The sequence below is a fragment of the Coregonus clupeaformis genome, unplaced genomic scaffold (genome assembly GCF_020615455.1).
Source record: "Coregonus clupeaformis isolate EN_2021a unplaced genomic scaffold, ASM2061545v1 scaf0950, whole genome shotgun sequence".
Taxonomy (NCBI): domain Eukaryota; kingdom Metazoa; phylum Chordata; class Actinopteri; order Salmoniformes; family Salmonidae; genus Coregonus; species Coregonus clupeaformis.
This window is the reverse complement of record NW_025534404.1, coordinates 120,750-146,088: the sequence shown is the minus strand read 5'-3', so window position 1 is coordinate 146,088 and position 25,339 is coordinate 120,750. Positions and strand designations below refer to the sequence as shown.

Sequence of the window (25,339 nt, the reverse complement as noted above, 5' to 3'; positions counted from 1 at the left end):
TGCATTCAGTTACAATTTCCCTCTGTAATACCTTTCTCAGAAAACTGAGGTGAGTTAAGAAATCGGTTTTGTGAGTTTGTTCCTATGGCAACTTACCCAATACACACCTTTTGTTAGTACATGGGGACGGACGTGTGTAACTCTGAGAGACTTAGCCAGAAACGGGCTCTGAGAATTGATTAACATCTTCCTGGTAGGTATTACTTATTACTTGGTAGTAATTCAATCCATGGATTGATACATGGCTGTTAATAATAGAGCAATTTATCCCAACGACTGTTTACTTAAGCCACTGTTTCCATGGTAATTGAGAACATACAGGCACAGGTTAGTCTCATTTACAACCACTGACATATCTCCTTTATGCTCATCTCCCTCCACACAAGATTAACTCAATTGATGTTCACAATGTAGTTTACAAGTCTTAATGTTACCAAATCAGGATCCATGACCAAGAGCATGTAGTGTAAAACAGAACACTGACAACAATTGTTGACAGCTATATGTAATACAAGAGACTTGTTGATAGATTTGAGTGTAAAGAAGAATGTGGAATTTGCAATATGTTTCAGAGGGGTCACTAGTAAAATACAAAAGGTGACACAGGTTACGAGACGTGGGGAGAAACAAAGAAAATATTGTTAAATTGGTTGGACAAACTTGGAGTACTGAAGAAAGATTTAATTTGGTCAGGTGGCAGAGAGGGTGTACAGGAAGGAGGCAGATGATGGCGTGATGATGTGTACAGGTGCTGGCGGGTGGATATCTATAGAATAATTTATGGTTGGAATTGTATCCAGTTGCACGATTATGAGTCAGTTATATTGTGGTCATCAAAGGGAAAGAGTCACATTTTGAGTTTTGTTTTTTGAATTTCAGATTACACACACCAGGTGTTCCATGTCTGAATAATTCCTGATTAGAGGGGAGGAATGAAAATCAGCAGAACCTCTGACCTCAAATTCCAGATTGTAGAGTAGGGGGTCTTCAGAGTAAGGGGCTTAGAACCCTTGGACCATCCATTAAAGAACAGATCAAAACCATTCTTATTTCAAACTGAATTCAAATAACCCTGACGACTGTGTGACGTCGACCGACCTCAAAGGGAGGGGCGTCCAAATTCTACATACGCCATCGTTTCGCAGAAGATTAAAACAGCAAACACATTTAGACACAGTTAAATGTTACTTCTGCTGTTTAGTTTCCAAGGTAACAAGAAGTGTATATTTAGAGTGTACAGAACGAGGCAGAGGGGAAGAAAAGTGTTGATCCTCTTGATGGAACAATTACAAATAGACAAAGTCCAATAGTACAGATCAAAACACCTTATCTGTTAACAGTTGGAGAAGGCTCATGAACGAAACAGTCATCCGCTCATTCACCGCCACTTGTGACAGTTGAGTCACTTGGTATTTAAAGACATTACTGATTCATGCAGTGCAGTGCAGTACAGTACACATTTGTCCAAAACTACCTAGGAAGTTGTCATCTCATTGCTGGGGAATACAGACATCAGTGAGGGAGGTTAGTGCCTACATCCGTTGATCTGGCTACTCACCATTCGGTTGGAGGCAACATCGTTCTGATTAATTCATTAGTCAAAAGAGCAAAGACATTATGGGTTCAGCCAACGGGGAGAACTGAGGAAACTCAGAATACAAGACAGAACTGTTACTGTATGCAACTGTGTCAGCTCATCCATAAAGTAATGTGTGAGTGAGAGAGTGAGTGAGAGATTGAGAGTGAGAGAGAGACTTTTGTATTTTGTGTCTCTGGCTTCAGCCAGGTTGAAGATACCCAGATTAGAATCTTTCAAAAAATAAAACAGACTCATGGAACCAGCGCCGTTGCTAACTAGCATAGCTGGCCCCTTTGTTTTTGAATTATTTCTCATTTATGCAAAGAGTTATGGGATACTAGAATCCTCGTCTTAACCTTTATCTTCTTCAACTTGGGCTTTAGCACAATTGTGTTTCCTATATTTCAAGTAGTGTACACAAGTCACTTAAACTAAATTAAATACTCAGTACCAACACACAGTATACGATGAACTAAGGAGCACATGCCTAGATGGATTGTTGACTGTTAGTGCATGGCAGTTGAATTCCAGTCAGCCTCAGTGTTCCACCATTAACAAGGCACTTGTTCTGTATGTCACCCGACCGACACCAGTGAGACCGTGCCTGGATATGATCAGTATGGTGGTGTCTGACAAAGACCAGCCTGGTGGTTCTGTGGTTCAGTCAAAACAAGGAGGATTTAATTGGTGCAGGTTGAGGCCAAGTTCCAGAGGGTTATTGTTTGAATGCTGCCCTGAGTTTGGCTGAGCGTCCTCGTGGGTTCTCCAGTACATCTTCTGCCTGTGGCGTCAGCACCCCTCTCTGCAGGTCAACCCAGTGACCACTGTCCCTTTCCCCATCTTTCTCTTCTTCCTCTCTTCCTCCCATCGCTTGACTCTCTGACGGAGATTCCGACGGGGTGGGGCACCTAAATCCTCTCCATGGAGAAATCGCTTTACCAAGCGGTCCTCTAGTGAATGGAAGGTCAGCACACAGAGCCGGCCGCCAGGTTTAAGCATAGTCTGAGCAGTGCAGAGTCCAGCATGCAGTTCATTCAGCTCATCGTTGACAAACATACGCAGCGCCTGAAATGTCTTGGTGGCAATGTGCGAGGGCCGCTGAAGCCGATCTTTGCGGGCATAGAGAGCGCCGGCTGCAAAAGATCCTAGAGACAAAGAAATGCTTTTATTTTAAATAAATCAAACAAATTACATGACATCAATCAAGCATGTTATTCATCTGGAGAGCAGCATACCTGAAATGTTTCACATTCTATCCAGGAGACTCATGGTTCTCAGCAACAGACCAGAAACAGAAGTCTCACAGCTGTGTAATGACTCTTAGTTTTTAACCACACTTCCAGTCTGAATAAGCCCCACTCACAGCCACATTTTACCATATCCTGTCCAGGCGGCAGCTTTAATATGTGATTGACAATGACAGTAAGTAAAACCTGTAAATAAACAGGTGCTTGTGATAATACTTGAAAATAAAGTTGTGGCTCTCTTTCAGATTACTCTCTCTTCATCCCCCCCTATTGCTAGAAATGGCCTATAATGATTGCCTTTGCTTGTACTGTTTGATGACGCGGTGTTCAGACAGACTGTGTTCAAACAAGCTCAGATGGTCATGTTTGCATTTTGTACTGTTTGAAGTGCCACAAAACAATCTGTGCTGGGTTAAGAGCACAACCACTCCTCCCTGCTCCCTGGCACTGATTGACAGGGAAGGGCTCCAGACTGCAGTGCCTTCCAGGCTGCTGAAGCACTGCTCTGTTTCCTATCTGGAGCTTTGGTGTCCCCTGTCCAGAGTAATGCCAGCATTGACGTAGGACCCAGCCCATGTGTGTATGTGAGAGGAGAAGACAGGAAGGGAGGGAGAGGAGAGAGAGGAGAGGAGAGGAGAGGAGAGGAGAGGAGAGGAGAGGAGAGGAGAGGAGAGGAGAGGAGAGGAGAGAGAGAGAGAGAGAGAGCGGGAGAGAGACCGCAAGCAAGAGGGAGAGAGAGAAAGAGAGAGGGGGAGGGGGAGAGGTGGCAAGGGAGAGAGAGCAGTGTGGCATTTCTCTCCTCCTGCGCTCAACAGCACTGAGTGTGAGTCACCCAGCAATCAATAGAAAAACCTGCTCCCCGGCCGTGGCCCAGCCTCACCAAGTTGTGCTCTCTCTCTCTAATTCATCTTTCAAGGGTCCCACAGCTAGAGCGCATGAGAAAGAAATAAGCAAAGATGCCACAAAGCAGCAGACTGGGAAAAGCAAACACAAATCTAGCTATATCCAAACAATCTCATTGATCAACTGAACAGGCTGAACAAATAGCATTGCCAAACAGACACCAAATCCTCCAGACCTGTTGGAGGCAGCGGAGCTCTAAAACCCCTCTGGGATGTAGTGGTTATTCCTTTTTTATAAGACTGATCACTTTGTCTTCATCGCTAATGGATAAATAATAGTCGAAAAAATATACCTTTGTCTAATGTTATTCGATACAACCATGACATAAAATCTGGAAGAATGCCAAAAAAAAGGGAACTTTGGCAAGATCGAGCAGAATTGGTTTAAAATAGATACCAAGACGAGTTTTCACTTGCTGAGTTGCAAGATTATATAGAGTGCGAGGAAACAAGTTAAAAGGATGCTGGGTGGAGCGAGTGGCACCCAACCACTGGTGGTCTTGGTGACTCAGCTCTCCAAGGAAAACCATCGCCATAGTCAGTGCCATCACCTAATCTATCATTCCACTGACTCTTAGCTAAGGACTGAGAAAGGATGGCAACACACTAAGTAGCAGTTAGAATAGCCAGGTAAATGGATGCACACCGGGATATCCTGCTCCAATAACTGTAGCACAGCTCATTATTAATGAAGAATTTAGTCTAAGAAACAGAAGAATGCCCTTGTTTAAATACATTTTTTCTCCAGGTGATGTTACCCCTGGTGATTGTCTGGTCTGAAGGCTGACATGATGGAGTCTATGTCTTGCTATAAAATGAAAGGGTATCGCTGCTGGTTCACTACTGTTGAGCTGTTTAGACTCAAGGTAGATGTTTTTTCCATCTTATTTGTGTTTCTATAAAGGGGGTCAGGGAAAGGCATTCACGTCACAATCATATTACAGCAATTACTTCTCAATAAGGACAGTATTGCACTGTGGAACAATACACCACTAAATATAAGATGGATCCAAATTACATGGCTTCATTTGGAGTCCTGGAAGAACCATTCCTAGGCAGCCATTCGCTGCATGTTTATGCACAAGAGTATTTCAGAGTGATGCTTCATTATTAGTTCATAAATCCTGTGTTCTATAAAGCAGTGAGGCACTTGAGGATGTATTACATCATGAATATTGTCAGGGCTTGAGGCATGAGTGCAATTGACTGCTCGTGAACTCTCCATGGAGCTTGGGCTTGTGCCGTGGTGATTATTAGTTTTTGTGAGCTGAAACCACCACCTCATTCACGGTCTGTGGTTAGTGAAACACCAATGCCAAATGTCACCAAGTTGCAGACACCAACATCGCTAGGAATGATGGCTCAATCATCACATGCAGATGACGATTATTTTGAGGTTGTTTTACATTGGAAAGTGTGATTTAGAAATCAACACAGTGTTGCAATGCTAAGGGATATTAATTTGTAATTGAAGAAAACAAGGGTGTCCAATTAGCTGGGCAAACTTCACACTGACACACTGCATTTATTGCCAGGCTAACAGCCATTACTAACTGCATCCATCACGAGTGAATGTTGGGTTGGGGGGTGAAAGGCCGCACACTCCTACAACAGTCAATCATGTTATCCTCACTAGCTGCGTCCATCACCATATCAAGCATGTGCCTGTTCACTCTGCTGCATTAACTCTCAACAACTTGAGTCCATTTGAGATGCATTTCCCAAGAGGCAGCCAGTGAGCCCCATGCACTCTCAATGTTTAGTGGTTAGATACACCACTCTGACCCACTGAATAACAGAGCCTATATGGCAGGGGTAGGCAACTAGATTCATCCGCGGGCCTATTTGTGTCGGAGCGGATGATCAGAGGGCCGGAACATTATTATTATAATTTTTTACACTGCAGATTGACCACATCTAAGACTAAAAAGAGATTGTATTTTAAAATAACAATAATGTCATACCTTGATTACATTGAGACATGATCACATAACTTGTTCTATTTTCGTGGGAATTAAACTAATTTTCAGCTGAATTCCTGGTGATTTTACAGTGTTATTTGACAAAGAACCCCCCCCAATTTAAAAATTTTTTTTTTACTAAAAACTTGTTGCTGACCAATAATATATATGGGCTAAATGGCTTGCTCTCCATAATAATATTGTTAGAAGTTCTTTCAACAAAAAAATATATATATATTTAAATGAGGGAAAAATTCGCAATTCCATGGTAGGGCTGATGTGACAGTCATCCCCCCAATTATTATTTTTTGGGGACCTCAGTCAGCCACAGCTGTGTGGGTTTACACAAAGGAAGGAAGAGAGAGACAGGGGGATGGATGGAGGGATGGAGTGAGTGAGTGGGGGGAGCGAAAGGCTCCCAAGGCACCTGTCATTATGGTGTCTCAACACCTTCAACAACCCAACCACCACTGCTTCATTTGTAACAAAATAGATGCTGGGGTGCAAGCGAGAGGGGGTAGGGAGGGCTCATTAGGCATTACTGTTGACTCTGGCAGGGAATGGGGTGGGGGAGGGGGACAATCGGCTTAGAATGTATATATTGGAGCCATAACTGAAGCAAAACTGCATGATTGTGTTATGCAAATGTAGGTAAGCAAAACACACAATTATTTCAAATAGTCTAATATTTCATCTGTTAGTGGATTGTTGCCATTGTTTATCACACCCCAAACATGTATTGTTGTATTCATATCAATTTATATAAACTATGGGTCGGTTAAGTCATATTTATTTGACTGCTTTGTCTATTTCTGTATTGTTTTTCTCCTCATGACATCAGACCCATGTCCTTTAGCTAGCTTTGCTAAACAGGAATACAAACAGATTCATCAAATTCAAAAACATTTAGGAATTACGTTCAGTACACTCTGAATGGCTCTATTGAGGCAGGAACAACTTGATTTAGTACGTCTCTACATTTTCATAATACAGGCCAATGGAAAGGAGATGGAGGAGGCGGGGCTACTACTCCTTATAGAAGAGCTGCAGAGCTATTGGTAGCAAACACAGACAGTGGCAGTGTTGAGCCCTGGCTCAAAATAAGCCCTGCACCCCAACATGGCCAAACAGTCTGGAAGTCTTCCTGCCACTGTAGTCTATGGGGCTTAAGAGATCTGCACCCAGCTCTAAGTGTGCCTGCAAAAAGGTTGACAGAGATGGAGAGAGAAAAAGAAAGAGAGACCCGTCCAATAACCCTATAGCACACTGTCATTATGGTCCTGAACACCCCCAACCGTCACGCTACAAAGTGTGCCCCCTTCCACAAATACAACCTCCCCCCTCCGCCCACATAGCATTCTTCCCTAGGCAACGGTGTCACCAGCAGCCTAGCTGACCCGCTGGGACCCACACGAGTCAGGACCTCTTGGATTGATTGGAATAAAGATTGCTGGTGACTCGCTCTGCTCTTCAAAAGAGATCAAACAACTGTCCTTCCTCACACCTGTTCTCCCTGTGTGACGCACGTAGCGGCGTAACAGCCATTGAGAAGACCTCTCTTTCGAGCTCTCAGAGGGAGGCAAAAAAAATACATTTACAAAATGCATTAAAAAATTATGATCCATCCTCAATCTGTGCATGAGTGTGTGTGCATGAGTGTGTGTGCATGTGTGTGTGTGCATGTGTGAACGAGACGGGGTGCGGGGATGGGTATAAAATGAGGTAGGGTGGGAAACGAAATCAAAAGCAACAAAGGGGAGGAGGAAGACGGGAGGGAGGGGATGGGAGAACGGGGGGGCTCGTGTGAAAAAGAGAAGTAGTCACTCTCTCTTGTCAGAGAGGCAGCCGCACCCTACGCACCTCTCTCCTCCTTTTTAATAGTAATCTCATCAGGAAAGGGGTGTGAGAGGCGTCCAAAACCCAGACGGGAGAGGATGATGCTTGAGATTAGAGCCATCGTGATTTTTGCCCAGACAAATAGGTCCCACAGGGAGACGGGGGCTTAATATTTCCCTACCTTTTCTGCCCTGAGCCTCTAAGACGATGTAGGGAATTAATGAGGGTACCTGCCACCACACTGGCCAGCTGCTGTGTCCGGGTGATGGGGTAGACACTGCGTGCCTCCATCATGGCCGAGGCTATTTTCCTGGCGTGCCTCTCTTCCCCATAGGCAGTGAGGATGGACGCAAGAGCCTGTTGATCTAAGCCGTTCACAACGTCAGCGGCGCAGGGCATGTCGGGGTACCTACGCACAAAGAAGAGCCCAATTAGGCTGCTTGACGTCACGTCCTTGCTGACAGCGGCGAAGCCTGACAACTCTCAGACACAGCTGAAAACCTCTGTGGCTAACAAGAGAGATGTAGCCAGTGGCAGAGCCATATGTCTATTTGCCAGTTCATTTGTCTCCATTTAGTCATCGACAGATTCTCGGTACATCTCATTAGAGAAACATAATTAGTGTGGATAAAAATACATAAATATAACTACAAAAAACTGTTGGGAGGACAATACATTTAACGCTTTAGATGAATAACGTGCCAATGATCATACATATGATGTGTCGTTTTAGTTGGTGCTGGAAAACAAGTGCAAACGGTTGTCACAGGAAAAATGAATGCTGACCTCCGCATTTTAAAATTCTACATACGCCTCAACAGATTTGAATGCAAAGAAAAGGAGCAGGCATACAAACATCACCTGCACAGTAGACCCTGAAATAGACAGTGTAGACTACAATCTCTGAACTTGAGATCTGCCATATGAACAATTATTTAAAGGGGTTCATTGGTCATGTCAACTAGGGTAACAGAACGAGGGTAATATAATATGAAATATAAATATTTTTTAAGGAATATGAATTACAATAAAATGCCTTAATGAGTTTAGTACAACTGTCATACCTTATCATAACCTAAAAACGAAGGATATTGTGCTCCATGTCTGTTTTTGTTGTCATACGATACTTTAAAATATGTAGCTTCAAATAATGTTTAAAATACATTGCCTATGAGGTTCCTCAAATGGGGCAAAAATAAAACACATAATTGACTGAGATGGGTTTTTACAGTGTAAATGGGACGTAAAGGTAAAAAACGGATCTAAGCCCTAATATGTTGTTCATCTACCACAGCAAGAGTGACTCATTCCTTTATCCAACACTAACATGAGATACTAGTTTATGAACCACTCTGCTTTGCCACCGTGAGATGTATCGCTAATTTTAATTTTGCTGCTGCAAGGGTTGGCTGATGCGGCGGAATCCTACTGATTATACAATAACAATTGCCATTCCTTTCCTCAGAAACATAATACCTGTCAATTTGAAAAGCTCACGTCAAATCACTATCAAAGTCCTCGGAGGCATGGATAGATTGACTACAAATTCCAGGCCTTATGAGTGCTCAATGTGCACATACAGTTGAAGTCAGAAGTTTACATGCACCTTAACCAAATACATTTCAACTCCGTTTTTCAGAATTCCTGACATTTATCCTAGTAAAAGTTCCCTGTCTTAGGTCAGTTAGGATCACCACTTTATTTTAAGAATGTGAAATGTCAGAATAATAGTAGAGAGAATGACTTATTTCAGCTTTTATTTATTTCATCACATTCCCAGTGGGTCAGAAGTTTACATACACTCAATTAGTATTTGGTAGCATTGCCTTTACATTGTTTAACTTGGGTCAAACGTTTCGGGTAGCCTTCCACAAGCTTCCCACAATAAGTTTGGTGAATTTTGGCCCATTCCTCCTGACAGAGCTGGTGTAAATGAGTCAGGTTTGTAGGCCTCCTTGCTCGCACACGCTTTTTCAGTTCTGCCCACAAATGTTCTGTAGGATTGAGGTCAGGGCTTTGTGATGGCCACTCCAATACCTTGACTTTGTTGTCCTTAAGCCATTTTGCCACAACTTTGGAAGTATGCTTGGGGTCACTGTCCATTTGGAAGACCCATTTGTGACCAAGCTTTAACTTCCTGAATGATGTCTTGAGATGTTGCTTCAATATATCCACATAATTGTCCTTCCTCATGATGCCATCTATTTTGTGAAGTGCACCAGACCCTCCTGCAGCAAAGCACCCCCACAGCATGATGCTGCCACCCCCGTGCTTCACGGTTGGGATGGTGTTCTTAGGCTTGCAAGCCATCACCTTTTTCCTCCAAACATAACAATGGTCATTATGGCCAAATTTTTGTTTCATCAGACCAGAGGACATTTCTCCAAAAAGTACGATCTTTGTCCCCATGTGCAGTTGCAAACCGTAGTCTGGCTTTTTTATGGCTGTTTTGGAGCAGTGGCTTCTTCCTTGCTGAGTGGCCTTTCAGGTTATGTCGATATAGGACTCGTTTTACTGTGGATATAGATACTTTTGTACCGGTTTCCTCCAGCATCTTCACAAGGTCCTTTGCTGTTGTTCTGGGATTGATTTGCACTTTTCGCACCAAAGTACGTTCATCTCTAGGAGACAGAACGCGTCTCCTTCCTGAGCGGTATGACGGCTGCATGGTCCCATGGTGTTTATACTTGCGTACTATTGTTTGTACAGATGAACGTGGTACCTTCAGGCATTTGGAAATTGCTCCCAAGGATGAACCAGACTTGTGGAGGTCTACACATTTTTTCTGAGGTCTTGGCTGATTTATTTAGATTTTCCCATGATGTCAAGCAAAGAGGCACTGAGTTTGAAGGTAGGCCTTGAAATACATCCACAGGTACACCTCCAATTGACTCAAATGATGTCAATTGGCCTATCAGAAGCTTCTAAAGCCATGACATCATTTTTCTGGAATTTTCCAAGCTGTTTAAAGGCGCCGTCAACTTAGTGTATGTAAACTTCTGACCCACTGGAATTGTGATACAGTGAATTATAAGTGAAATAATGTCTGTAAATAATTGTTGGAAAAATTACTTGTGTCATGCACAAAGTAGATGTCCTAACCGACTTGCCAAAACTATAGTTTGTTAACAAGACATTTGTGGAGTGGTAGAAAAACAAGTTTTAAATGACTCCAACCTAAGTGTATGTAAACTTCCGACTTCAACTGTACCTATGGGAATAAATTGTTGACCCAAATGACATTCCTCTCATGCCAGTTACAGAAGAAGGGAAATAAAATTGCCAATTCAGATTATAACATTTCCCAGCATGCAGTAGGAAGGAGATGCCGTATGTGTGTTGAGGAACACAAATACTATGTTAGAGTAACCTGGGCTGACGGTAGTTCAATGTATCCTCCTGACACATAGGCCTATATCATTACTATTCACTGACGCTACCCTATAATACATAGTGATGGACATAAAATGACAATAATGCTTTGTGCGACTGTGTAGCGGTGATTATGCGTGGTCCCACCTGTCTGCATCCATCCTCATGTCCAGAGGGCCATCCTTACTGAGGGAGAAGCCTCTCTCGGGACAGTCCATCTGCATGGAGGAGCAGCCAGCATCCAGAAGAACAGCATCCACACTACCTGGCTGCAACCTCAGTCTAGACAGCAGGGCTCCCAGCTCACTGAAACGCCCCAGTAATGGGTGCACCTGGCCACTGGGGGGGGGAGGGAGGGAGGGAGGGAGGGAGGGAGGGAGGGAGGGAGGGAGGGAGGGAGAAAACCTTTAATCAGATAATTAAATGTCAGGAAAGAGACATGGAGAAATGGGTACAGATTATGTAAACACATTCAACACAGGTCAGAAATACTGTACAATAATTTGTACAAGAACTCCTGTTGACACTTCCTGTTTGTTATGAATGCTAATGAGAAGAAAATGCACTATAAAAGTAACCTTTTAAGCTAAAGTGGTTGACAGAAAAAGTCACCCTTTCCTTGCTGTTCAACACCCGTCTCCTCTGAACCTCATGCCCATGCAAATCCTTCCTGTACAAGACACAGCCTCCTGCCTCAACACACAGCCTCCTGCCTCAACACACAGCCCTGTACAAGACACAGCCTCCTGCCGCGCACACAGGTGGTGGGTTCTTCCCATCACAGTCATGCATTTTTCATGTGACCTTTTCAGACAGTGAGCACAGAGATGATGGCTGGTGTGAGCTAGAGGGGCAGCCATAAATCAGCCTGAGGGGCCAACAGGGCCACCCAACACTGGCAGACAGAAAGGGACAGGCAGAGGAGGGGTCTTAGACACCACACCAACCTGACTTATAACGTCTTCCGCATCTCAGCACCGCAGACAATTGCGATTCCTCCGCATCTAACCTCCTCTAGTCTCCTCTCAATAGAATCTTATTAAAATGAAATAAAAGACCCCCATTGCTGCAATAAAGCTATAATAGCAGTGGCCATCTCGATAAGGTCTCTCCCACTAACTGCTTAGCAAGGGGCGTTACCAAGCAGGCCTTGGGGTCCTTGTGTTTATACACCCACTGACGCTTGAGAGGCCAAGGGTTGAGGGGAGCATCTCGCCCGCGCTGTCAGGCCAGGGCTTTTCCTTATCATGCTCTAGAAGTTTTTCATTCTTCGCTGCAGTCGTTAATTGCTGTAAAATCTATAGCGAGGCATTCTCCACACCCACGTGCCTCACAGACCCGTCCACCCCCTCCCGGTCCCATCTCAACAGAGCAGTGCCCCCAGACAGAGCAACCATGCCTACTGTGTACCGATGCAGTATACAGTAAGACCTTATGTCAATATGCTGAGAATTTATGGCTTCAGCAGCTCATTGGTTTAAGACTGTTTTCGTCAAATCAGGACTCTTGATGTATTTCACTCCCTTCAGAGACTGAAGACCCCTAAAAAGTTACATTGGGTATAAATTGTAATAAAGTGTAAGGAAAACTGAAGGGATATCATATCCATTGGAGGGATATCATATTATCCATACATTGTTTCATGGCCATAAAAGCAACATTTACAAACCTTTGTTATCCCACTAATTCAATTAAACTTGGTTACCATGGTAAACTATACTGTGTGTGGAGATACATTTAATTTCATCCAGGTAGTTGACTTGTTTAAATGCATCGTAAGGTTTAATCAGAAACTTGGTTTGGTACAGATGGTGTCGTGTCAACTCTTCTAGCCTCCTCCACAAATCTTACATTGTCTTCAGCAATAAGGCAGGCAGGCTAGGAGAAGAGGTGGATTAAGTAATGAAGAGAGAAAGACCCTAACAAACTCTTCTTATAGTAGTTATGGCAAAAATGTGTTGAACTACAAAAGATTATGATGGAGCTTTCTTAGTAAGGGATTTTAATCTATGGACTTCATTAATTGATAATTGCAAGAGATGAGACACTGGCCAAGTTGGCAATTTCCTTATCATTAGTTACCATTTTCAGTTACTATATTTAAGTTCCTGGTACTTTTTTCTACATGGCCATAACACTTGTGGAGCTCAACACCCTCAGCTATGCGGGTTGAACTCACCTTCCCCTACACACTGAGGAGGCTCCGATGCTCGGTTTCTGTCAGCCACAGAAGGATTTAAGAATATGCTAAACAGTTACACAACGTTTTTTAATTATTAACTTCTTTATGTGGCTTAGACACAGGGTTGGATATATACATGCCTTATATAAGGTGTTATATTATTAAACAGGACCAGTTTCAGTAGTGTGTGTGTGGTCCAAGTATAAGCTTAGAATTGCTTTAGAAAACGGATCTATATATAAATTAGTTGTGCAACCCACAACATTGACATCATTCTTAACTTATAACTGAATAAAAGGTTGTTGTTGTTTTAAATGCCATCTCCCCTGGCCCACCTACAACATGTTAAATGATTGAAGAGAAGACCACATTGGGGCATATGGTGGATTTAATGACCTTAAGTAATGCTGGAGGATGCCCTGCCCTGCTGAGTGAGGTAAGAGGGCTCCAGGCAGGTCAACCTTGTTTAAAAAAACAAATATGAACTGGTTATTGTTACAACCACTCTCCTTCACGCGCATGTGTCAAACTAGGGCCAGTAGGGGCACTCTTCCCTCTGGACAAAGTAGACCCAAATGCCCCAGGGTGGTGACTAGGGATACTGTCCTGCAAAGACTACCATTCTTCAGATGAGATGTTAGACTGACTGTCTGTAGTCACTGCAACTTCCATGTCACGTATCACATTAAAAGGGGTTTTGGGAACTGCTTCCATTTAAGTTCCATTAGGGTCTTCAGGAAGTGTGAAGATAGGCCATTAAAACTGCGAAACTTCCGTCTTTCAAAATCAACATGTTCCAATTTCATATTTCTGGCAAGGTTTTCCACAAGTGCTCAGCCTGCATCTATTTTTGCTACTCAGTTTGCTCCAGCAAATGTCCCCAGTTGTCCACAAATGTTAAAAAGAGAGCCCTTCCCCTGTCTGTGTACTGTAGGCCCATCCTGGAAGTAAGTATTGGTGGTAGTATTGGTGCCCTGGAGCAGGACCTTGATAAAGGAAGGGAGCTTTGAGCTGCTGCAGTCCTCTTCATATGAACGTCTTGTCACTTGTTTTCTGGATTTGAAGTAGAGCAGATAAAGTTTTCCTACAGATATTCCTTCGTTGGTTTGTTTCATCTTTTAAGCGCTTCCTCTGGCGGATGAGACAGATGTAGAGTTCGGATGTACTGTGTAAAGATTGTGTCCTCTGTTTTCATGACTGTAACCTGAACTATACACATTCCACAAAAATTCACTATTTTCAGCAGCACTTGAAAACACACATCCTCAGATGCCATTCCCCTGCCCAATGCCCCATCTTGAGGTAAAAGTGCCAGGAGTCCTCACCGTTGAGTGCTAAGTGTGTGTGTGTGTGTGTGTGTGTGTGTGTGTGTGTGTGTGTGTGTGTGTGTGTGTGTGTGCGCGTGCGTGCGTGCATGCGTCTCCACAAATCAAGTCTGAAATATTCCCCAGTGCTGACCTGCTCAGTTCCTCTACCTGCGTCACTAAGGCCTAAGACAAGATGCTGATTGATTGCTTTCAGCAGGGGAGCAGTGATGAAAATATCTACAGGACATGAAAAAAGAACACACACAAAGTACCACCGGCGAAAGATGCTTGTGTTTGGTTTGGAATGTGAACTTAAGCAACCTCAACTCTAGAAGTTTAAACTAAATTTAAAAAGACAGAAATGTAGCATGATGTGTTTAAGATGTAAGCCTAAGACTAAAGAGAGTAAGAGCTACGTAGATTCTCAGTAGAGTGCCACAACTAATGTCGCTGCCTCTTTCTTCTCCCTGGCAGGCCTGTTCACCAGATTTCTTATGGATTGTCGCCCTAGGAGAGTGGAATGGTGTCTATAGTAAACACGATACATCAGGTTTCTTGCTAAATGCTAATCACCCCCTGCAAATCAATGACATGCAGACACCAATCACTAGTAATTGACTTTCTTTTTTTTTCCCCAGATGTGGCTTTTGTTCATTTTCTACCTAAAAGTTGCACACACATAAAGCCCCCTTTATGTAAGTAATAGCAATAACAAAGATATCTCTGGTAATAGACTAGTGCATAGAATCTCCACAATATTGTCACACTCAGAATAGAGAATTGCGTCTCAACATTAGGGCCAGGACAATACCAGTATCGCGATACTCATTAGTGTAGTGGCAAGGAAACAAAACACAAAGCGGATTTACCTTCTTTAGGAACACAGCCCTAATGTTGGAAACAAACATCATTATGATGTCCTTCAGAGTTACATTTAGAGATTTTTCAAGCTAAAGCACACAATATTTTACTTACAGCAGGTTTTTAAAGGACCAAAGAGTTTGATCTGCTTCGTGTTTTCATTTTTGGCCTGGAAAAAATATTGCGATACTGGTATCGTCCCGGCCTTCTTTCATTTTGATTTTGGCACAAATGAAAACGTGGCACTGACTCGCCCATGGATTGATGTTTCAGCATTGTCTCAATGAAGAGTTTGGTGTTCGACTAGCCATGTGTGACATGCACACCAGTTACAAGCCTGCAAGAGTTAGCGGCAGGCTTCATACCGTAGTAGTACGGATGAAGCCTGAGCTGAAATCTGAAGCAAATTGAAGCAGGTTAGCTTTAGAAAACCCTGAGTAGAGCTAGTTTCCTTCGTAGGATACCCCTCCGACCACTGCACCCAATGTGAAAGTTGTCCAGGCGACTACTACGCTAGAAAATCCCTTCCTCTGGGCTGTAATCTAAGCAATTACATAAATGCAGATTTACATCGCTCTTCAATAGTTTGCATCAAGGCTGTACTTTCTGCAAGGCAAAAGAGAAGTGAAATCAGTGATGGGAGGATAGAGAGAGAGAGAAGAGAATGCTCTCCAGCCCTGTTGTGAGGAGGCATTGCGTGGGCTGCAAGGGTCTTTTATACAGGCTTCCAATAATATTGGCTAATTGCTCGATTTCTCTGGCTTCTCTCAACTCACATCGTGAGTGGGTGTGGAAGGGTTTATAGCCGGGGTATATTGCTGCTGACAGAATGCCGTACTCTGATTTTCTCTCTTCTGTCTCATCCCCCTCTCATAGGCGCATTGCTGTAGCAGACAATCCCCCCGAGAGAGGTTTCCCCAGAATCTACGTAAAAGGATTCCTACCCACGCCATGGTCTTAGGAACATCTCATTTTCATCCTCCCTCATGCGCTCTCGCTCACTCTCGCACACACTCCCTCTCTCCCTCATTATTAAACACAGTGTCCTGGTGTCTCCCTCCTCTCTCTCTTCTAAGTTTGCTGGGCTCTCCTCTCTCTTTACCTCCCACTCACGGAACCTCAGTGGGAGGCAGCATCTCCCTCACACTGGGGCCGTGGGGGCCCCTGTTCTGACAAATGAGACGCCAGGCCCACCAGCTAAGCGTGGGGGGACTGGGTTTAAGTCTCCCTGACACAATGGATGTGGATGGATTGTGAAACGAGGGGCTTTAGCAGCAGTTACTCAGTGATGAGTTTCTTTTCAGGGTTTGAGGGTTGGCAGGGAGGTGGAGAGGGTTGGGAGGTGGGATGTATGTGAAAGGCTGTATCGTGATCTAGCTAACCTTCAATCTAAACTATGATCCAGAAATTGTTGACTGTATAACTTTGAGGGAAAATAACCCACATAACAGCATTAACAATGCAAGCACATACCAATCACATTTGGCAGTTGAGCTATTGTGGATGAGACTTTACAAGAGTGTCTATTCTGTTTTGTAGTCTCACTTCAAATAAGTGTCTCTAAAGCATGTATACATTAATCAATGTAAGCAGGTACAGTGTAATGAATTGCATTGTAGGTAGCCTACACATTTTACAATTACTTTTATGTGATTGCACATTAAGATGTGTTAAAGGGATCCTTTGGGATTTTGGCAATGAGGTCCTTTATCTACTTTCCCAAAGTCAGATGAACTCGTGGATACCATTTTTATGTCTTTGCGTCTAACGTTAGCACAATTTGCGCTAATGTGATTTAGCAACTTCCTTCAAACTGCACGCAGACATAAAAATGGTCTCCATAAGTTCATCTGACTCTGGGGAAAAAAGAAGGGCCTCATTTCCAAAATCCGAAGAAATGTCAATGATGTTCATTGACATTTCTACATGCAGATTACATTCGCAAACAAATGTATTTACATTTGACTTGCAAATCTGTGAAATGTGACTTTTAAGTACAATTTGTACCCATATTATACATACCACTGTAATTATTATAAAAAAGGCAATCACCTGTGTTCCTTGGCCAGCTGTTGAGCTAAGCTGAATGCTGTGGGGTCTCGGTCTAGGGCCAGCACTGTCACCTCAGGAGAGGCCCTCAGGATGGCTTTGGTGTGACCTCCACCTCCAAAGGTCATGTCCAGAAAAACCTATGGACACAGACAATAGGCTATAGGTAGGCTGATGTCAAGGACAGTGCTTTCAGAGGCCTCACAATGACAACCATCTATCAGTTAGCCTATACATAGTGCTAATTTCTAAGGTGATCGTTCAGAGAATGATTAGTAAGTATACCTCAATTCCTAATGCTCTACTACACTATAACATACAAAATAATCATGAAATGTCCAATGATATAATTGAAATTATATGATATATTATTGCCATTGTATTAATAGCTATCATGCACTTAAACATAGTTGTGAACATTTGATGAACCTTTTAACCGTACTGTTTGTGTCTCTTTTATAAAACACACACCAGCTCGACTAGGGGCTCCCGAGTGGCGCAGCGGTCTAAGCACTGCATCTCAGTGCTAGAGGCGTCACTACAGACCCTGGTTCGATTCCAGGCTGTATCACAATCCGGCCATGATTAGGAGTCCCATAGGGCGGCGCACAATTGGCCCAGCGTCGTCTGGGTTTGGCCGGGGTAGGCTGTCATTGTAAATAAGAATTTGTTCTTAACTGACTTGCCTAGACAAATAAAAGGTTAAATAAAAATATAAAAAATAGACACCCAAAAGTCAATGTGTGAGTCATCCTTGCCCCTCTTGAAAGATCTTTCTCAACTCAGCCTGCAGTCCAAGCTACACCCCAGACCCCAATTCCCTGGACGATCTAAGCTACGCCCACACATCACACAATATGTGTCCTGATAAATACAAATGCCACTGAACAATAAAGACTTATCCCCAATAGTACCTTGTATAAATATTTACAATTAGTTTTACTGCCAATCTCCTTCTGGAGTTATAAGCTCAGCCCTTGCACATACTTTATCACTCTCTGCATCATCACTGGGGATGGGGATGGGGATGTTGGGGGAAATGGCTGTCTGTGCATGAGCATTTAACTCAACAAATGGTAAAATTGTTCAACAAATCAGAGTAAATAAAAATTATGACATTTGTCAAAAGTATTTGTGCCTGTAGAAATTACCCATTGATTATTGTCTGAGAAAATCACTACCTAGTTTTGTAGAAATTACCCAATGATTATTTCTGAGAAAATCACTACCTAGTTTTGTAGAAATTACCCAATGATTATTTTCTGAGAAAATCACTACCTAGTTTTGTAGAAATTACCCATTGATTATTTTCTGAGAAAATCACTACCTAGCTGTTTCTCTCTTTTACTTCTCAGTGGTTTGTAAAATAATTGAGTCATCCAGACATCTTTTTAAAATACCTACAGAGTTGTTCTCTTCCAGTGAACAAAACACAATGAGCATGAACCAGTTAAGAGATAACTTGTTTTATCAAGGTAATTCGCTTATAGATCAGTCTGTTTTTTATATATTTGTAATTTATTTATTTATTTATTTCAGCTTAATTTATCCAGGTAAGCCAGTTGAGAACAAGTTCTCATTTACAACTGCGACCTGGCCAAGATAAAGCAAAGCAGTGCGATAAAAACAACAACACAGAGTTACATATGGAATAAACACAACGTACAGTCAATAACACAATAAAAAATCTATATACAGTGTGTGCAAATGTACGGTAGTAAGTTATGGAGGTAAGGCAATAAATAGGCCATAGTGCAAAATAATTACAATTTAGTATTAACACTGGAGTGATAGATGTGCAGAAGATGATGTGCAAATAGAGATACTGGGGTGCAAATGAGCAAAATAAATAACAATTTAAATAACAATATGGGGATGAGGTAGTTGGGTAGGCTAATTACAGATGGGCTGTGTACAGGTGCAGTGATCGGTAAGCTGCTCTGACAACTGATGCTTAAAGTTAGTGAGGGAGATAAGTGTCTCCAGCTTCAGAGATTTTTGCAGTTCGTTCCAGTCATTTGCAGCAGAGAACTGGAAGGAATGGCGGCCAAAGGAGGTGTTGGCTTTGGGGATGACCAGTGAGATATACCTGCTGGAACGCATACTATGGTGGGTGTTGCTATGGTGACCAGTGATCTAAGATAAGGCGGGGATTTGCCTAGAAGTGATTTATAGATGACCTGGAGCCAGTGGGTTTGGCGACGAATATGTAGTGAGGGCCAGCCAACGAGAGCGTACAGGTCACAATGGTGGGTAGTATATGGGGCTTTGGTGACAAAACGGATGGCACTGTGATAGACTACATCCAATTTGCTGAGTAGAGTGCTGGAAGCTATTTTGTAAATGACATCGCCGAAGTCAAGGATCGGTAGGATAGTCAGTTTTACGAGGGCATGTTTAGCAGCATGAGTGAAGGAGGCTTTGTTGCGAAATAGGAAGCCGATTCTAGATTTAACTTTGGATTGGAGATGCTTAATGTGAGTCTGAAAGGAGAGTTTACGGTCTAACCAGACACCTAGGTATTTGTAGTTGTCCACATATTCTAAGTCAGACCCGCCGAGAGTAGTGATTCTAGTCGGGCGGGCGGGTGCTAGCAGCATTCGATTGAAGAGCATGCATTTAGTTTTACTTGCGTTTAAGAGCAGTTGGAGGCCACGGAAGGAGTGTTGTATGGCATTGAAGCTCGTTTGGAGGTTTGTTAACACAGTGTCCAATGAAGGGCCAGATGTATACAAAATGGTGTCGTCTGTGTAGAGGTGGATCTGAGAGTCACCAGCAGCAAGAGCGACATCATTGATATACACAGAGAATAGAGTCGGCCTGAGAATTGAACCCTGTGGCACCCCCATAGAGACTGCCAGAGGTCCAGACAACAGGCCCTCCGATTTGACACATTGAACTCTATCTGAAAAGGAGTTGGTGAAACAGGAGAGGCAGTCATTTGAGAAACCAAGGCTATTTAGTCTATTCTATGTAGAGTCTATTCACTTCCCAACTGTTTTGGCTAACAGCTACGGTTCCCAGCTTGAATTGAAGACTCTGGGGTATCGGGTTACATATCCACATCCATTGGAGGCTGGGAAGTCCCGCCTAAACTTTCATTCGCTGGTCAGACTGACCGTACATTTTTGGTGGAAGGATACGTCGCACCCTCATATGCAACACAGCGTTGGAAAGCTAAGAACCTTCCACATAGATAGCAACTAGCTGTTCTATGACAAACACAAATGGTTTTATAACAAATTATATTTTAAAAAATGAACAATTTGTAGAGAGCCATAATTCGTAATTCATTACAGCAGGACAAAATGTGGAGAAAATAGGAGACAAAAGCTGAGATCGTAACAAATTCGTAGAGTCACTAACCAACTCTGTGCGGTGTACAGGAGGGGAGGAAAGAATGAATCAAGGCAGTGCTGCAAGAAATAAGGATACTTTTCCCAACCCATTAGTTATATGAATTATTACAGTAATAAGGCAGCTGAAATCTTATTGGATGTCATTTGTAAAGTTGATAGTATATATATTTAGATTGTATTTCTTATTCAGGCCATATTCACCCATTTTTCATGAACAGGTTGTTGAATAGGTTGTTCAAAGCATATGAAATCGTAAAATGTCCTCTTTACTATTTATATAAATAACATTGGTCTATTAAATCCTGTAATATTCATCTGTATGCAGATGATACTGTTATGTATGCCATTGCACCAACTGTTGACCAAGCTATGTTAGAGCTGCAATGTGATTTTGTAACATTACAGAAAGCCCTTGTTGATTTAAAACTTGTACTTAATGCGGGCAAAACTAAATATATGTTGTTCTATAATTCAGGCAAGAATGTCACAGATGGACTACATATTTACTCATTGGATGGTTCTCTCATCGAGTGGGTTCCAGCCTATAAATATCTGGGCGTTTGGATTGATAAAGATTTTACTCTTAAAAAAACATACGGAAGAGCTAGTTATAAAGCTAAGATTTAAAGTGGGTTTCTTTTTTAGAAATAGATCTTGCCTCGCTCTAAACAGCAGGAAGCTGATTGTACAATCACTTTCCATCCAGTTATGGACTATGGCGACACCATTTATCAAAATGCCCTTTTGCTTTGGGGTCTCAGGCCACCATTGAAAATGAGACCCTGGTCTCAAATTGGGGTCCCCTGATTAAATAAAAGTGAATAAATAAATAAAATAAAGCAATCAGTAAACATCAATTGATAATGTATTTTCAGATACAGTGGGGGAAAAAAGTATTTAGTCAGCCACCAATTGTGCAAGTTCTCCCACTTAAAAACTCAACTATGACAGACAAATTGAGAATTCCTCTATTGTTTTTTAATGAATTTATTTGCAAATTATGGTGGAAAATAAGTATTTGGTCACCTACAAACAAGCAAGATTTCTGGCTCTCACAGACCTGTAACTTCTTCTTTAAGAGGCTCCTCTGTCCTCCACTCATTACCTGTATTAATGGCACCTGTTTGAACTTGTTATCAGTATAAAAAGACACCTGTCCACAACCTCAAACAGTCACACTCCAAACTCCACTATGGCCAAGACCAAAGAGCTGTCAAAGGACACCAGAAACAAAATTGTAGACCTGCACCAGGCTGGGAAGACTGAATCTACAATAGGTAAGCAGCTTGGTTTGAAGAAATCAACTGTGGGAGCAATTATTAGGAAATGGAAGACATACAAGACCACTGATAATCTCCCTCGATCTGGGGCTCCACGCAAGATCTCACCCCGTGGGGTCAAAATGATCACAAGAACGGTGAGCAAAAATCCCAAACCACACGGGGGGACCTAGTGAATGACCTGCAGAGAGCTGGGACCAAAGTAACAAAGCCTACCATCAGTAACACACTACGCCGCCAGGGACTCAAATCCTGCAGTGCCAGACGTGTCCCCCTGCTTAAGCCAGTACATGTCCAGGCCCGTCTGAAGTTTGCTAGAGTGCATTTGGATGATCCAGAAGAGGATTGGGAGAATGTCATATGGTCAGATGAAACCAAAATATAACTTTTTGGTAAAAACTCAACTCGTTATGTTCGGAGGACAAAGAATGCTGAGTTGCATTCAAAGAACACCATACCTACTGTGAAGCATGGGGGTGGAAACATCATGCTTTGGGGCTGTTTTTCTGCAAAGGGACCAGGACGACTGATCCGTGTAAAGGAAAGAATGAATGGGGCCATGTATCGGAGACTTTGAGATTTTGAGTGAATCAGCATTTCAAGGTCCTGGAGTGGCCTAGCCAGTCTCCAGATCTCAACCCCATAGACAATCTTTGGAGGGAGTTGAAAGTCCGTGTTGCCCAGCGACAGCCCCAAAACATCACTGCTCTAGAGGAGATCTGCATGGAGGAATGGGCCAAAATACCAGCAACAGTGTGTGAAAACCTTGTGAAGACTTACAGAAAACGTTTGACCTGTGTCATTGCCAACAAAGGGTATATAACAAAGTATTGAGAAACTTTTGTTATTGACCAAATACTTATTTTCCACCATAATTTGCAAATAAATTCATTAAAAATCCTACAATGTGATTTTCTGGATATTTTTTTCTCATTTTGTCTGTCATAGTTGACGTGTACCTATGATGAAAATTACAGGCCTCTCTCATCTTTTTAAGTGGGAGAACTTGCACAATTGGTGGCTGACTAAATACTTTTTTCCCCACTGTACGTGAGGGTAGCCAGATCCATTTGTCATGTAGCTAGATAGCTCAAATACTTATTTCCCTCATTAAAATGCAAATCAATTTATAACATTTTTGACATGCGTTTTTCTGGATTTTTGTTTTGTTATTCTGTCTCTCACTGTTCAAATAAAACTAACATAAAAATTATAGACTGATAATTTCTTTGTCAGTGGGCAAACGTACAAAATCAGCAGGGGATCAAATATTTTTTCCTTCACTGTATACTTGTCAGGCATGGTTAACTTTTATATCATTCAAATATCCTATTAATGGTGGCCAATATTGAGAGATATCGTGTGGCTACCCTCACTTATCTGAAATGACCAATTTATGTTTACTGATCATGAAAAGCATTCAGTTACTTGCTGTAGGCCTATAACTCTCATGATAGAGCTAAATGTGTACCAATTATTTTGCATGGAATAATCAGAAATGTGTAGTTCTGACTATGCTCTTCAAGAGGTGATGGATGATATTACAAACAAATAGTTAACATTTATTTAACAAAATAGCACGCAGTTGTCAATTGTTTTAGACGAGCTGCAGGTTTCCTTGGCCCCCCCAGCAGGAAAGTCGAACGCTCTGCACCTTAATGTGACGTTTTATTGATTACGACCTACAGCCACAAAGTTATAATTATTGCTAAACCACACCAATTTCTACAATTTATCTTCTTAAAAATGTTATTTGAAACGTAACCCTAACCACAGTGCTAACCTTATGCCTAACCCTTACCTCTGCCGAGTCCCCAACAACCGGATGTTCCAGTTTTCAGGGGAAATGGAAAGGATAGAGAGAGCCTGTGACAAGACTTCTGCTTTTGGACGTTAACAAGGTGACACTCCATCTTAACTCCTCCTCCACATTTACTGGATTGGTTGAACAGTGTAGAAGAGAACCTCCCCTGACAGTTTTTTTTCCTTCTCGTCAAAACCAGTATGTAGGGGATCTAGTTTCAGGTGTTTCTTTTACGCTTGCTATGTTGGGTTAGCGTAACCCTAACCTTAAATTAAGACAAAAAAAGCAAAATGTTTGATTTAGACAATTTTGACTTTGTGGCTATATAATCTAGTGGAAACCACTATGCCTGCTAACAGTTCGATCTGAAATAACACTGTGCCTCCATAAGAATTTCATCATGTTCACATTGCTGTCCAAATCACCTATTGTATTTATTTTTTCCAATTGCACATTATTTCCCCTTGCTTCCAGCCTAGCATTTAGTTTGGTATAGCAGGGGTTAATATAAGCCTGGCAGTCTGCCTGTCCGGCCTCTGAAGATTTGTTTCACTTTTGAAATGCAAACTCCCCTGGAGCCTACATAAAGTGCGGACTGGTGTCCAGCCAGGCGATATCACGCATCAACGTCATTATTATGGATATATCCAAGTAAATGCCAATAGAAAAGAAGCTAAAACAAATGAAAATGCAGCTAGTGTACTATCATTCCAGGAGCAATGGTTGATGACTGAGTTAGCTGAAGTTGGCTAGCTAGCTAGAAATGGTCAGGAACGTTAGTCAGCCTGCATAGCAACCATTTTTGTTAGAACGGATGACCAGTCCTTTTACATAGTAAATATACAAAAATCATTAACGACTGGAGCGCATCTGTAGCAACAGGACGAAAATAACTAACGACCAGACTTCTGTCAGGACTATTTCCTCTGGTGGAAGAATTTACTTTATTTATATATTTTTTATGAAAATGTGTATTTTATTGTTGTTTTAATATGTTGGTAAATGTTTTATAAAAGCAATAAGGCACGCGAGGCAGTGCTTTATTGCTTTCGTGTAGGGCGAAACAACGCCATTTACCTTTGACCTTATTCATGATACAGCACTGAAGAAAAAAAATATTTGGGCATAGCAATACAGGTACAAGAATTAGTCCTGAACAGGTTTTAAGGCCTAAGCTTGGCATCCTTTTCCATTTTCTAAACGACTGATTTAAAGAATGTGCTACGCAAAAACCTTACGCAAAATGCGCCATAGCATTGGAACGTCGACCGGCAGAAAATGAATGGCGGCGAACCAATATACACTTACTTCCAGGTTGGAACCAGTCTACCGGTAACCTACATCATCAGCCAAATGCTTATTTGTTTCGTTTTCAAGCTAATTTTAGAACATAGAACAATTGATAAAGCTCTCTTGTAAACAACTACCACAAACAGTGCCGTGAAAAAGTATTTGCCCCCTTTCTGATTTTCTCTATTTTCTCTATTTTTGAAACGGAATGTTATCAGATCTTCAACCAAAACCTAATATTAGATAAAGGGAACCTGAGTTTACAAATTAAAAAATATATACTTATTTTATTTATTTAATTAGCAAAGTT

At 42.1% G+C, this 25,339-nt stretch overlaps 1 protein-coding gene across 1 annotated transcript in view; it reads right to left on the bottom strand.

The window, feature by feature from the left end:
• Positions 1 to 976: 976 nt before the first annotated feature.
• Positions 977 to 25,339, bottom strand: part of mettl15 (methyltransferase like 15) — a 60,590-nt gene continuing 36,227 nt past the window's right edge. The window contains 5 exon segments of the mRNA XM_041870197.2: positions 977 to 2,407; positions 2,410 to 2,724; positions 7,756 to 7,934; positions 11,045 to 11,236; positions 17,300 to 17,436. Coding sequence (XP_041726131.2) covers positions 2,295 to 2,407; positions 2,410 to 2,724; positions 7,756 to 7,934; positions 11,045 to 11,236; positions 17,300 to 17,436 — 936 coding nt within the window. The 3' untranslated portion in view covers positions 977 to 2,294.